We start from the raw sequence: 13580 nt of genomic DNA, 5'->3' as shown, positions 1-13580 counted from the left end.
GACAAAGTAAATATCAGACATGTTTGGATTATTTTAGTAAAAAATTTTAAAAAACAAATAATTCAGTCAATTTAGTAGAGAAATTTATTATTTTTCATCTTAAATTTATACAGAGATGAAAAAATAACTTTTCTCCTTTTTCAGTAATTTCTCATCTTATGACGAATAATCAAAATTAAAATATATTCAAAAAATTTTAAATTATATTCTTTTCTTACCTGATAAAAGCTACTATTGACTGAACCAATCAATTCAGGTCTTTGTTATGAATTCTGGTTCTTAAGTGGCAGCTACTTCACACTAATAATACTTCATTTTAAAACATCAGCAAACATATTCCCTATGTGATTCCCTATTGGCACTGGATTTATTACGGCTAGACTAAAGGGAAGGGGCATAGGAAGGTGTAGGTGAGGGAGGCAACTTCTACATTCTGATGTCACAGCCAAATTCTCAGGTTTATCTGTTAGATTTACCTTGAAGTTAGTTGTAAATATCAATCGGAAAATGAACTGGGAAGCCAAAATATGTAATGTGTTGGCCCTGTTTTAAATTAAGGGACCAATCATACTACAATTAAAAATGTGTGTGTATGGGTATCAAAGACATTCTTTAAATGAGTGTGGAAGACTTTCCACTCTAGTAGGCGGGCACTGTAAGGGAAGTAATTGCAATGTCATCTACTATGTTAGCCAAAACCAAACAAGAAATTATTTTCTTTTGAAGATTAAAAAAAACAAGTTACTATTTTCTCTCTGAAATTCATTCCGGCATCTTAGCTTCAGTCTTGTTTTCTTCCTGCTCACGATTCTCTACACTCCTCCTACCCCCAACAGTAACAACAACCATCTCAAGTCACCCCTAACCATTAGGGGACCTTGACCAAGTTTTCAACATAATTTTTATCTCACATAGTGAACCTAAAATTGAACATTCCATTCTAATAAAGCTTGGACCCAAAATAGTATTACCATTTATGTTACTCAGTTACCTGCTCAACTTTTAGCAAGAAAAAACAACTAGCAACACTCTGTTTACAGTGCACCGAACATTGTTCTAACCACGTAAGCACTTAACACACATTCAAACATTTCTTTTATATTTAACTTGTGTGCTACCATCACTCCCAATTTTTTTTCTGCTTTACTTATGTTACCCCTTTCAACTGATAGCTGTTTCTGTTTCCCACATCTTCAGAAACACTGTGCGTTACTGAACTGAGCGTTAGTTTGATTAGGGCTGCTTTACTCTGCCACCACCGACACAACTTTCAATTTAACCTCCTTTATCTGCACAGCAAACGTGTGTAGGGGGGGGCGCTGTGTCAGTCTTTTCTCCACTCCAGATTGTGGATGGAGTGGCCAGCACTGGCCTGGAGCCGCCTCTGTGAAACACAGACCTACAGAAGGCACCTGTGAAGTTGTGACACCTAATGTGTGTATGTGTGCGCCTGTGTGTGTGTATTTTGGGGGTACAATTTCTCAACATAAAGGCATTAAGTATACCTGCTTAACAGACACTTCATAAATTAAGGACAGAGGCTGAGCTCAAGGTGTGACCAGTTGGAACAACTGCCACAGATGCAAGCCTCAGAAGTCCTAAGAGCCTCTGGCAAACAATAAGAGATACAGGGTGACCCCAGAGAGCATCAGCTACAGAGAACACCCCCCAGCACCCCCTCACCCCCTACCTCCGCCTCTCAATGCTCAATGCATGCATTAGCACGTAACCAAACAAGGTAAACTCAGTGGAACTGGGAGTGGAGACCTGGCAACCTTCACTGAGATCATCCTTCCCCACACACCCTGTTGGCAGCATTTTATCCCTTTTGTGAGCACCTTTTCTTTCCCTTTGGAGGCGACTTCCCCTCATTTTCTTGTCACCAGATATTAAATGCAAAAGGGTGTGTGTGTCTTTACTCATACCATCAATTGCCCTAAGCCCCAACTCCATCTCCCCAACTCAGGAACAGGCTGTCTGGCACTCACCATAAATGGCCATCCAGGCTCTTAAACACATGGTGATTAGCAGGTTGGTGGCATAAAACATATAATTATCACACATGATACTCTCTTTAAAAGACAAAGCTAAAAGCAGAGTCTGAAAAGGAAATGCGCTGCTGTCCCCCACAGCGATGGCCCCAGGTGCCACTGGAGACCGCCTCCCAGGTGGGCCATGTGTCATGTAGTAACAGGACCTTCCGGAGCCGAGGCAGCTGACAGTGTAAGTTATGGAAGAAGAAAAGATGAAGAGCTCTTCAAATGAGCTGCTCGTGAACCTCACGGATTGTGATAGAGACAAAGCAGGCTTGTTCCTTCTCCCTGGAAAGGAACCTAACGGCATTGCTGGCCAATGGTCACCGAGCACAAGCACCCATGTGAGTAGGCTATCAGCTCTCCTCGCCCCACCTTAACTCCACCTGGACAACAGCACCAGCCCCCTAGCGGGTTGCTGCACCTGCCTATCTTTCCCAACTCCCATCTGTCTCATATGGTGTTGCCAGATTCATAATCCTGAATTGCATTTCTAACGATCCCTCAGCTTAGACACTGGCTGTGGTCCTCCAATGCCTATGAACTAAAGATAAATCCCTTCACCCAGCACCGAGGCTTCCACATCAGGGTCCCAGCACGTCTCCATTCGCCGTCGCACTGTCGCTTGCATGGACTTTACACTTTGGGCAAGTTCCCCTTTGTCTTCCTGACTCCTTTTCTTTGCTCATGTTATTACATCAGTGTAAGGCCCTTCCTGGTTCTAACCCTGACAGCCTACATCCTTCCCAGCCCCGTAGGCTGTCTGCACACCACCCCTTTCCAACAGCTTCCTAATCTCAACCCCCGACAAAATGAAGGCTCTTGTATTCTCCCAAGTCTCGTCCACGACAAAGGCATGAAATGTTTATTCCTTTCATGATGTTTGGAAGTATATGATACAGGTTTGTACTCATGCTGGTTATATAACACTATCAATTTAGGTGAGAAGACAGGAGGAGCATAAAGTATTCATTAGCAACAGGGACAAACTATTATCAAAGCCATAAAATAATCTCTCATTCTTAGGGAATTGGAGCTAAAAGTCTCTAGAAATTTTCTCTGATCAAAGTTTTCAGACAATAAATCTCTGCCTCTCACACCAAAGTTCCTCTCTAACTTCTCTGATTAAAACAACACACACACACACACACACACACACACACACACACAGAGCAAGAAAATCCCAGGGGCTAAGTTCTCCTTAACTGTGAACACTTTTAAGCCATGGGGCACTAACACCTCCTTTCAACGAGTGAGACAGATGCAGGAGAAAGGATGCAGGATGCAGGAGAAAGATGAGGTGAGGTCCTACTTCAGGGAGGGACCGGCAGGGGCTATGGTCTTTGCCTTCAGACACCACAGAAGGAGGCAGCACAGAGGACAGGGAGGGGTGAAAGCCACACTGAGGCGTCAGGATACAGTGATGACTACAACCTGTAAAGTCCTCAGTCTGGAGGGAGGAAAGGATCTCTGGCGCTTTGAATGATATGAAATAAGTTTACCAACAGCCAGGCTTACCGTTAATAAGGTACGGATGATTGCAGCACTTGCGTAGTTCCATCATAGTGTTTAAAAGGTTAGGTACGTTAGCTTGACCACCACCTTTGGAAAGAAATGTAAAATTCTTCTCAAGGATGGCTCGGTAATACTTCTTCTGAATGTTTGTTAGCTCAACTTCAATGATAGTTTCTTCTTTGGGGGCCAAGTTCTTTTCTACATCCTCCTTGAGACGTCTCAACATCATCGGCTTTAGAATAGCCTGGAGTTTTTGCACCTAAAAAAGGACCTTAAGTAAATACTGATATCATGACTTGCTTGCACCTTAACACATATCCTAATGAGAAAAAGCAGGATTATCATCCTACTGGTTTACCGTTCACTTTCATGTGTCAAAGCCCAATAAGGGGATAGAAGGAGACTTGACTTGGGGTTGTGAACAGGCAGTACAGTATACAGATGATGTGTTGTAGAACTGTACCCCCGAAACCTGTATAACATTATTAACCAATGTCACCCCAATAAATTCCATTTTTAAAAAGCCCAGGAAGGTTATGAAGGCAGGAAACTTCCAGTTTTCATAACAAAAGTGCATGAAGGTTGAACGATCTGATGCCAAATGGACCACTCAACCAGGAGGCTTGACAGGGACACAGCAGAAAAGAACCAAATCTACTCATTTCCTTTCAATTCTGTTTGTCCTGAGCGGTGGCGATGATGAGGGGGAGGGAAGAGACTGTGTCCGGGGAGGAGGTGGGGCCTCTGCTTGAGTTCTCTTGCTTTCCAGAAACAGCGAATAAGCCAGGAGGTGGCCAGTCCTGCAATCAGAGGTGTCTCCCTCCAGCCCCCTTTTCTGGTGACTGGCACTAGGGGACAGCACACCAGAGAGTTTTTAGGAAAAAAGTGAAACAAAAAAAACGGACTTCACTTTGAACTTAACAGAAGAGATTAAGACTAGACCTTAAAAATCCAGGAGGCAAGCAGCTCTTTACAAATTTCCATGCCTTCTGACACTATCCCCAAAAGTACACAACATTCCCAAAAGCAGACCTAGTAAAACCACCAACCTGAACAGCACAGCAGCCTCTGCAAATTACATGAGCACCTCTACCCATCAACAACCCTTCACGAGGGCAAATGGACAGACAAGAAAACCTCTGTCATGAAGACCTGGGCTCTCCAAGGAAAGGAGATATAAAGCTCACCTGTCTACGGGGCAGGGGGACAAAACTAAGATAATTTACCTTTTTACACTAGTTTAATATTACTCCTTTGCCATTTCATGAGTTCATCTTCACTTGCATGAGTAAAATACGAAGTAGACGGGAGAAATACCTGTTCTTCTGTTTTCAGATCACCGAACTCCTGCATGAAGGTGGTTTCTGAAGGGAAGCGACTCGGTTCCAAGAAGTGGAGCAGGCTGAAGAGCTCCTCCACGGTGTTCTGCAGCGGGGTCCCCGTCAGCAGCACTTTGTGTTCCTGCAGGAACGCAAGGGGAGTCCGTGACACGACAGAACAAAAGCCTTTTCTCACAACCAGAGCCTCTCTAGGTACCCATGTTCCCACTTCTCTCTGCAGCTAATTCTGCACCCACCCTATGTAAAGTAAAGGAATTAGGCACAAAGGCGGAGATACAAGAAAAAAAAAATGGTCCCTGATTCAGATGCGCACAGAGGAGCCTGCCTGGAACTGCAGGCCTGGTGGTAACTGTGTCTTGCCATTTCGTCTCTTCCTGGGGTCATTAGGTCAACAGTGTAGTGCCCTGGCTTTGCAAGTCCCCTAAGGGTCTGCTTTTTCCGCCCCAGAGCTGAAGTTTTCCCTAAAATCCCCAGGCTCAGATAAAGCTCCCATGACTTTCTGTTCTCTGCATCAACAGCGCTCGCGTCTCCCCATCTGCTTCCTGCATGACTCATGTTGCAGACAAAAGAAGTTCTTCTACACGAGACAGCACATGAAAACCTATTCTGTTCTTCAAAAATTTCAAACTAGCAAAGGGGTCGGCTTGGTTTTAAAGACCACAATCACTTTTTTTTAACAGATGCTATTTCTAACTTTGTCTCTGAACCAAGTCAGGTATTTCTTTAAAACATTTCCTCCTGTTTACGAGCTCTTTCACCAGCTCCCCTGTCCTACTTCCATACATCCAACACCGAGAACTGTTTAGCAATTACTTGAAACTCATTTTAGGTAAAGTATCACGATGATAGTATGCTGTGATATCACTGTGCAGGAATACCAGCCAACAATGTCAGAATCAGGAAGACAGCAGCCACTTTTGTGTAACTATAAGCGCGGGAGGGTGTATCACAATATTTGACAGACTCTGCAAACACCCTCCCCAGGCATCAGTCAAACCCAGAGTGGCGGGAATGCTGAGCCAGTGACAGTTGTATTTGGGTTCAATGGAATCACCAAATGATCACTGACCAAGTCCATCATCTTGAGTCCCTCCAGCAGCTTGCAGTTCCTGTTCTTCAACCGGTGGGCTTCATCGATGACTACACAGCGCCATGGAATATTCCGCAGCTCAGGACAATCAGTCAAAATCATCTCGAAGGTCGTGATGATGGCATGAAACTTATAGGACCCCTTTATCACTCGACCCTACAAAAACAACTCTGATTATTATCTAGCATTATAGATTAACAACTTTGAGGATGAATACAGAACGTTAAGACATGGATTTATCCCTTTGGGGACATCTTTATTTTAAATAACACACATTTTGGAGGTTTAAGCTGTTGTGGTATAAGAAGGCCTTAAAATCTTTCCTTTTTCAAGGAGGTTACAAAATTGTTAGTAAAATTTCTGATCCAATTTCCTTACAGAGCCACACACAGTAAAGTGCCACCAAGAGCGCCCATTCTAGTCACATCCCACAGACTCCGAAAGGTGAAAGGCCAAAGGCACTGTGTACTAAGCTAACTTTAAAAAAAAACTTTTTTACTTTTTAAAGTGTTTTACCTTTCTTTTACTTTTGTAACTTATTTATTTTTAAAGCAATATAACAAAAAACATTCACTTAGGACAGAAATTATAATAATTTCCAAAATTTAAAGATAAATATAAAAACCAAGTTTCAATATTTCCCTTCTTTAATTAGTTATAGGGCAGATTTTAAAGCAAACAAACAGGTGAAACAAAAATCTCTGTCCTATTTCCAGTCATAGAACTCCCATTTACTACCTAGAGCTTAAAACTAATTTAGGGATTACTATTCTCCCTTCTTCACCAAATAATTTTTAATGTTAACAGCACAGAATAATTGCATACAGGTAACTAGCAAAGTGAAAATTCACAGTAATTGCTAAGAGCCAAAGTATAAACTCTTCCCTTTGGATGTATTTCATTCATTGTCTCTCTCAAAATTAAGTGCCTAGTATTTTTCATTTCCAGCAAAAATGTAACAAAATATTATTTCTATTTACATTTTTAATTGCAAGAGAAAGCTAATTAGCAAACCAACACATTAAGTGATTTTCATTGATTATCCAAGGTAAAAAAATTTCATTTATTTTTAATCTAATAATCAAAATGATTAAGCTATAAAAATGAAAAGCTGTAATTACGACATGCAGGAATATAATACAATCATAAGTTAGGTAAGAAACCTAAAGCAAACTTCTCAATTTTGCAAAACCTAGACCTTTCCCCCAAATCACTGAATCCATTTTAAATCCCAATGTTTTAAAATGCACAGACTAAGCATAGGCAAAACTACCTGTGATGTTTTACCTGGGGATCTTTGAAGTACATTTCATACAACTGAATGGTCCGACGACTAGCTTGACTCCCATGATACACAACCACGTTCAACTCTGTCCAGGTACGGAACTCCCTTTCCCAGTTGGGGATTGTGGACAATGGGGCAATTACTAAAAAAGGGCCATGGATTCCTTTCAAATATATCTCATAGAGAAATGTAATGGACTGGATAGTTTTTCCCAAACCCATTTCATCTGCTAAAATGCAGTTTCGCCTTTGGGAAGGAAATAAAAGAAGGAAAGTTTAATGAGTACAGATATTAGTCACTGCCTTTTTTTTCTTCCACAAAACATATATTACTATACTCACAAATGCCTATCTTAGATGTTTTCCTTAGCTTCAGTAAAGTACATTTCCAAGAAATAATTACTTTTACATACTTCTATCAACCTCTATATTATTTGTTGAATAAATAATAAGCATACTTCCAGTGTTTGCTGTTTTATTATAATCTTAGTAGAGAGTTAAATGTTATTAAGTTTTATTTGAGTACTATTTTCAATAACTACAAAGGAAAAAACAATAGGCCTTTTTAAAAGTGAAGGAAACACGTTTTACATACATGTTGTACCAATTGAAAAGTAGCCAGTTTACTCCCTCCAACTGGTATTCCCTGAGTTTGTTATTGTTTTTATACTCCCTGGAACTCTCCGATTTCTTCCAATCATCAGCAGGAGGTCGCTCCTGTTTCAAATATAGTAAATCCCATTAGTGGTTTCTCAAAGACCGCACGATGCTATTTTCAAATTAAATCCCCTACCCTCAGCCAACTCTTACCACGCGCACTGTTTCCGGCTCCCTGGACATTAGTTTTTCAAACTCCTCGATCTTGGCTTGATCGATGTCCTGCCTCAGCTCCCAAGTGCTGTCCTCATAAGGCAGGGAGCACCACTTCACCAGGTAGTGAGTCACAGGCTGGGACACATTTAAAGGAATCAGAATCGTATTCATTTGACCAAAATACTTTATGTATAAAGGAAATGGGTGCTCTACTTCATTTGTCAACAGGCACCACCCAGGAAGCAGTAAGACTTAGTGGGTAGAAGTTTTAAAAGTAGTCCCTAGTTATAGAGTCTCAAGTCTAAACTGGAAATAGTATTATTGAGCAGTATTATCAGAACAAGTTAATTTTTATTTAAGTCACTGATAAGTAATGTTCAAAAGCCAAAAAGTATAAATATCTAGTAAATAATAGTTGAATTTGAGCCTGTGAAAATCATTCACCAGGTATTTGATTCAAACATATATAGTAAATTATCTTAGTGTATCTATATCTATAATAATAAAAGCGTAGCATGCTAATTAGACCGGACGACCTTCCGGATGAAGCTGAGGCTGCGAGGGCGGAGGCAGCTGCAAGGGCCAAGCCCCTTGCACGAATTTCGTGCACTGGGCCTCTAGTATTTATATAATCGGTTAGTTTCTTAAAAAATAATAAAAGGCTTGAGTTTATTAGGATTTCTGCCTTTTTCTTAAAGGGAGAAATACTGTTTGTACCAAATCACTTTGGAATAATGTGTTTGAGTCCTAGCCAGTGTGGCTCAGTTGGTTGGGCATCCTACTGTGCCCTGAAAGGTTGCCAGTTCGATTCCCTAGCAGGGCACATGACCAGGTTTCAGGATCAATCCCCAGTAGGGGGCATGCAGGAGGCAACCAATCGATGTTCCCCTCTCACACAATGTTTCTCTCTCTCTCCAAAAATCAATTTTAAAAATCTTTTACAAAAATAATGTGTTTTGAGTTCTAAAAGATTGGGGAGCAAAATATTTGGGGTAATATAGATTAATGGAATTTCCTTTGTCTTTTCCTCTAGAAAATGTTTGGGTTTGTTGACCTTCATTTCAGGACTAAAGTACATTGACCTGGTTATGATGTTAAAACCATTTGGTGTACTATGTAAATATATTACGAAACATATTTTTTCAAGTAAAACTAAATAAGAAAAAATAAAAAAGTCAAATATCATGTAACTGATATGATCTTAATTTGACATCCTCTGTGCACCACTTTAAATGAAGTTCATCAACTTCACTAAGTATGTCCAATGTTAAATGATATTAAACTCCATTCTGCTACAACTGTACTCTTAATTACATAAGGAAATTTTGTGCTACATAACAGATTTATACTGAAACGTGTTGAATTCTTTTTATTGATTATATTCTGAAATTGTGCAAAATGTCGATTTATTTGTTTCATATTGAAAATTGATTTCTTTTAAAAAGCTCCCAGACCACATATGAACACATTTAGCACTATTATTAAGTCATAAAACTAATAGTAAGTCAATAAATTTCAGTTAAATTTAGACCAAGTGTGCCATGATCCAAGGCTCTGACCAGGACCAGACCTAGGATGGCCACGATCCCTGTCTGTAAACACACATAAGCTGTCTGAGCTCCGCCCCCTAATACGAATGATCTTTTGTTACCTCTCCCCGGTCATCTGTGCTACGTGCAAAGTCCATTATCCGGTCAACCTCCACATAATCTGGATTAAAAAGCTCATCTTCAATCTGCACGAAAGGAAAAACAATTTAAAATGTTTATGTAATTCCTGAGAGTAAACACTATTCCACTTTTCACCGAGCAGTAATATTTTGGGTCACAGCAACACAAAATTTATATTTGGCAAATTCTTTTTTATTAATTGAAATGCTACAATTTAGCAAAATCATTCCCCATGAGGAAATCAGACTTCTCAGACTTCGTTAACTGGGTCTTTTAATTACTGTGTGAAACCTTTTTACTGTGAGAGAATGTTTAAGAATATTTTAAATGAAGTGTGAAATTACAATTCACTAATGAGCAATCCAAAAGGCTGATGGCATGCGATGCATTCAGCATTCTTGAAACTACAGCTTGCAAAAAAGACCCAGAGCCATGCACAGTACGTGCTATTGGAATCTCACAACTCCCAGAGTGGTCTGCTGCCTTACAGCATCATTTAGAGAACGTTATTCCAGAGCTAAAAACATTGAAACCAGTGAATTTCATATTTTAGTATGAACAGAGTTTATGATATTTGGTTGCCTTTGTCAATCAATATTAGTACCTCATTTGAACACAGTCTTGCCATTAAAGGTTCTAATGATTTATTTGTACCAAATATAGAGCATTTAGTTAAAAGTATTAGGGATACAAAAAAAAGGCTTAAATAATTAGGTTAGCCAATATATTAACAATTTTTACAAAAGAAAGTAATACTGCTTGCTTGCAAAGTTATCACGTATTTTTTAAAAAAATACACAATATGACTCAAAGGGAAGTTACAGTCTAAGCCAGCCATGGTCAAACTACGGCCTGTGGGCAGGATCCAGCCCGTTTGAAATGAATAAAACTAAAAAAAAAAAAAAAAAAAAAAAAAAAAACCATTCCCTTTTATGTAATGATGTTTACTTTGAATTTATATTAGTTCACACAAACACTCCATCCATGCTTTTGTTCCGGCCCTCCGGTTCAGTTTAAGAACCCATAGTGGCCCTCGAGCCAAAAAGTTTGCCCACCCCTGGTAAGCCATACTTTAAATAAGTCAGTCAGATAAGTTAGGAAACAAAATTCATATTATCGTGTTCCTATCAATTAATTTATCAGTAACATAACTGCATAAAAATGCTTTGCAAGGACATATGAGACACTTCATATGCGCTGAATTGCAGGTTGAAAAGATAAGCTGTTCAATCACAGTAAGCTCAGGGATAACACCTTCTCTGGGCTACTGTTCCATTAAGACACTGGGTTTGGGGGCTTTGAACTGTGAATTATAAACCAAAAATCAAAAATATGTTTCAACTGACTCAGGCCTTCACACAGAGTTGATTAGCGAGGCAAAAAATACATTGAAATACTCAGTTAATTTAAAATATCAATATATTAATGCACTGGCAAATGAGTCTAGATTTAGGCACACAATATGTGTATGCCTAATGGCATAAGCACTAAAACTTTCTAGTAACTAGTTTTGTTGACAAATGCTGGTTTTAAGACAACTCATTCTTAAACAGAAGCTGTCATTGCTGAATTTAAATCCTTAACTTTACTCCTAAACATTTCTATCCTTCAGGTGAATAACTGATGCATGCCATCATGCATATGATGCAATTTCCAGCTTCAATAATCTCCTTGAACAGAGATTTTAGTTGCAGCAGACTTATAAGAAAGCAGAAGGTGAAACAAAGAATGTAAAAGTAGTCAGAACTTAGCATGTAAAACCTAAATCCAGGACCATCTATGGAATATAGACAAACAGGTGTGTGAGTGTGTATGTGCGCGTGCAAGAGAAAGAGGAATCTCCTTTATCCTTTTCTGCTAACACTTGGATTCTCTTTTCAGACTTCCATTCAAGTCAAAACTTCAGATTCTAGTTGACAAGTTACTAGCAAAATAATGTATTCTGACCTTGGTGGAGGTGATCCACAAAGACAGACCCACACAGACAAGCTACAGAGCCAGGGCCAGGCACATGTCCCTAAAGTGCATCTGACTCCAGGAAACACAGCCCAAATAAATTTAATAAACAGAACCAGGACCCAAAGCTGCGAGGGTAAGTTAACATAACATGCTTTCCTGTTCCTTGCCACTAATCCATAGAAAAGGTCAGCAGAACATACGGTGTCTCTTTCTAAAAGGAAGCTAAATGATTTCAACTTGCCCAATGTCACAGACATTTAACCTTCTTTTCATTAAGAAGGGAATGAAAAATGGAACTTCCCATTATTTTCTTAGAAACTGCCCTTTCAGAGAATCACCTAAATATTCTACAAGATGTAAGGAGCGAGTCACATTCGCACACCTCCCTTCCCCTCAGTGCTACCTACTGTACTGCAAAGACGCCTACAACCCAGAATAACCGAAGTGGTGATCCAGACATATGTCCAGTAAAGCCACCACCACCTTATCCCCCATCTAATACACACTTTACAATCTGCCTGTAAACAATGTAAAATCTGCATGAAAATCAGATTCCAGGGGAACACAGACTTGTCACCTGAGATTATAAGGATTTTATGACATAAAGTATTGACCACTCTTCTGGCCCCACCCCTATCTCTAAATAGAGGTGGGGGTGTGAAATCGGCTATTAAACAGGTATTATTTTGCATCAATGTCACACTTCCTTACATTTTATATTCTGTTAACTCCTTAATGGAAAAGAAAACTAAGAAACCAGCAAGTTTAATCTTTCAGTGTGAAGGCTTTGTTTTGTTTTGTTTTGTTTTGTTTTGTTTTAATCTACTGGAGGCTGTAAGTGAAACCAAACTGGTGATCAACAGTCCAGAGCCCCCAGGAAGCAGTGTGTGAAAGCACTTTTTTTAAACGTAGTTGACTATGTTGGGGGAAACTTGGCCCTTCTTAAAAATGTGAATTTTTCTTCCGTGCCCTAGGTATGGTTACCTTCTCATCATAATTGATAACCCAAGATAAAGGGAGATAGCAAAGATATTATGCCAATTGCTACACCACAGCACAGCATTTGTGAAAATTAGTCGAGTGAACTTTCTGTAATGAGGCACTGACTTGAACAAAAGAAGTTTGCTTCATACCTTCCCCAAAAGAAATAAACTTTTATTTCTTAGAATTTGTATTTAATGTGTACCTTAGAGTTTTTAACCTGCTAAATCTTAATAGAACTTTTTTCTACTTACATTTTTTAATATCTACTAACTGGACTTTCATTACAAGACTGTAATCATACCATCATATTTCCACACAGTATCTTAAGGACCAGTATCTTCTAGACTAAGCAACAGGAAGAATAAGAAATTTCCTGTTTACAAATTTTTTTTAGCAATAACCAGTTACCAATATGCAAGTAACAGTATCAAATGAGGCAAACTAGTTTTTCTTAATAAAATTCAAAATTCATAACATTTAAATAAAGTAAATACTTTGAAAATTAACCAGGTATTTCATACCTCTGAAAGGAATTTGTTCTGGCCCTGCTTTGCCTTAAATCGTTTAATCTTTTGCTGAATTCTCTTATCTTTTTCCAGATCTTCTACAGATGCCCATTGACAATGAAGATAAGAGCTAAAAAAAATAAAATAATATACTTGAAACATGTGAAAAATAATGAATCCTTTATTATATGTCTTTTATAGCTCCCCCAAAGTCAACTAAACAGCTAATTAGCAAAATAACCTGTTTACTCACACAGGCTGCTGAGCAACATTCAACATAATTACTAAGTTTTGAGACTAAGAGAAGAAAATCATAACAGTGCCTAAAATGTGCCTTCTGTCCTAGCCCCCCAGCTCTCTTATCCACTTCCCATAAAATAAATAAA

General features: G+C 39.2%; 1 protein-coding gene across 1 annotated transcript in view; it reads right to left on the bottom strand.

The window, feature by feature from the left end:
• Window positions 1–13580, bottom strand: part of CHD7 (chromodomain helicase DNA binding protein 7) — a 181205-nt gene that overhangs the window by 33080 nt on the left and 134545 nt on the right. The window contains exons 8-15 of the mRNA XM_081111504.1: window positions 13210–13324; window positions 9727–9810; window positions 8073–8210; window positions 7858–7979; window positions 7266–7509; window positions 5958–6134; window positions 4866–5009; window positions 3552–3807 (exon numbers count right to left, since the gene is read on the bottom strand). Coding sequence (XP_080967630.1) covers window positions 3552–3807; window positions 4866–5009; window positions 5958–6134; window positions 7266–7509; window positions 7858–7979; window positions 8073–8210; window positions 9727–9810; window positions 13210–13324 — 1280 coding nt within the window. The remainder of the gene's footprint in view (window positions 1–3551; window positions 3808–4865; window positions 5010–5957; window positions 6135–7265; window positions 7510–7857; window positions 7980–8072; window positions 8211–9726; window positions 9811–13209; window positions 13325–13580) is intronic.

Source organism: Myotis nattereri (genome assembly GCF_964212035.1).
Source record: "Myotis nattereri genome assembly, chromosome: 17".
Classification (NCBI taxonomy): Eukaryota; Metazoa; Chordata; class Mammalia; order Chiroptera; family Vespertilionidae; genus Myotis; species Myotis nattereri.
This window is presented reverse-complemented; position numbering and strand designations above follow the sequence as displayed.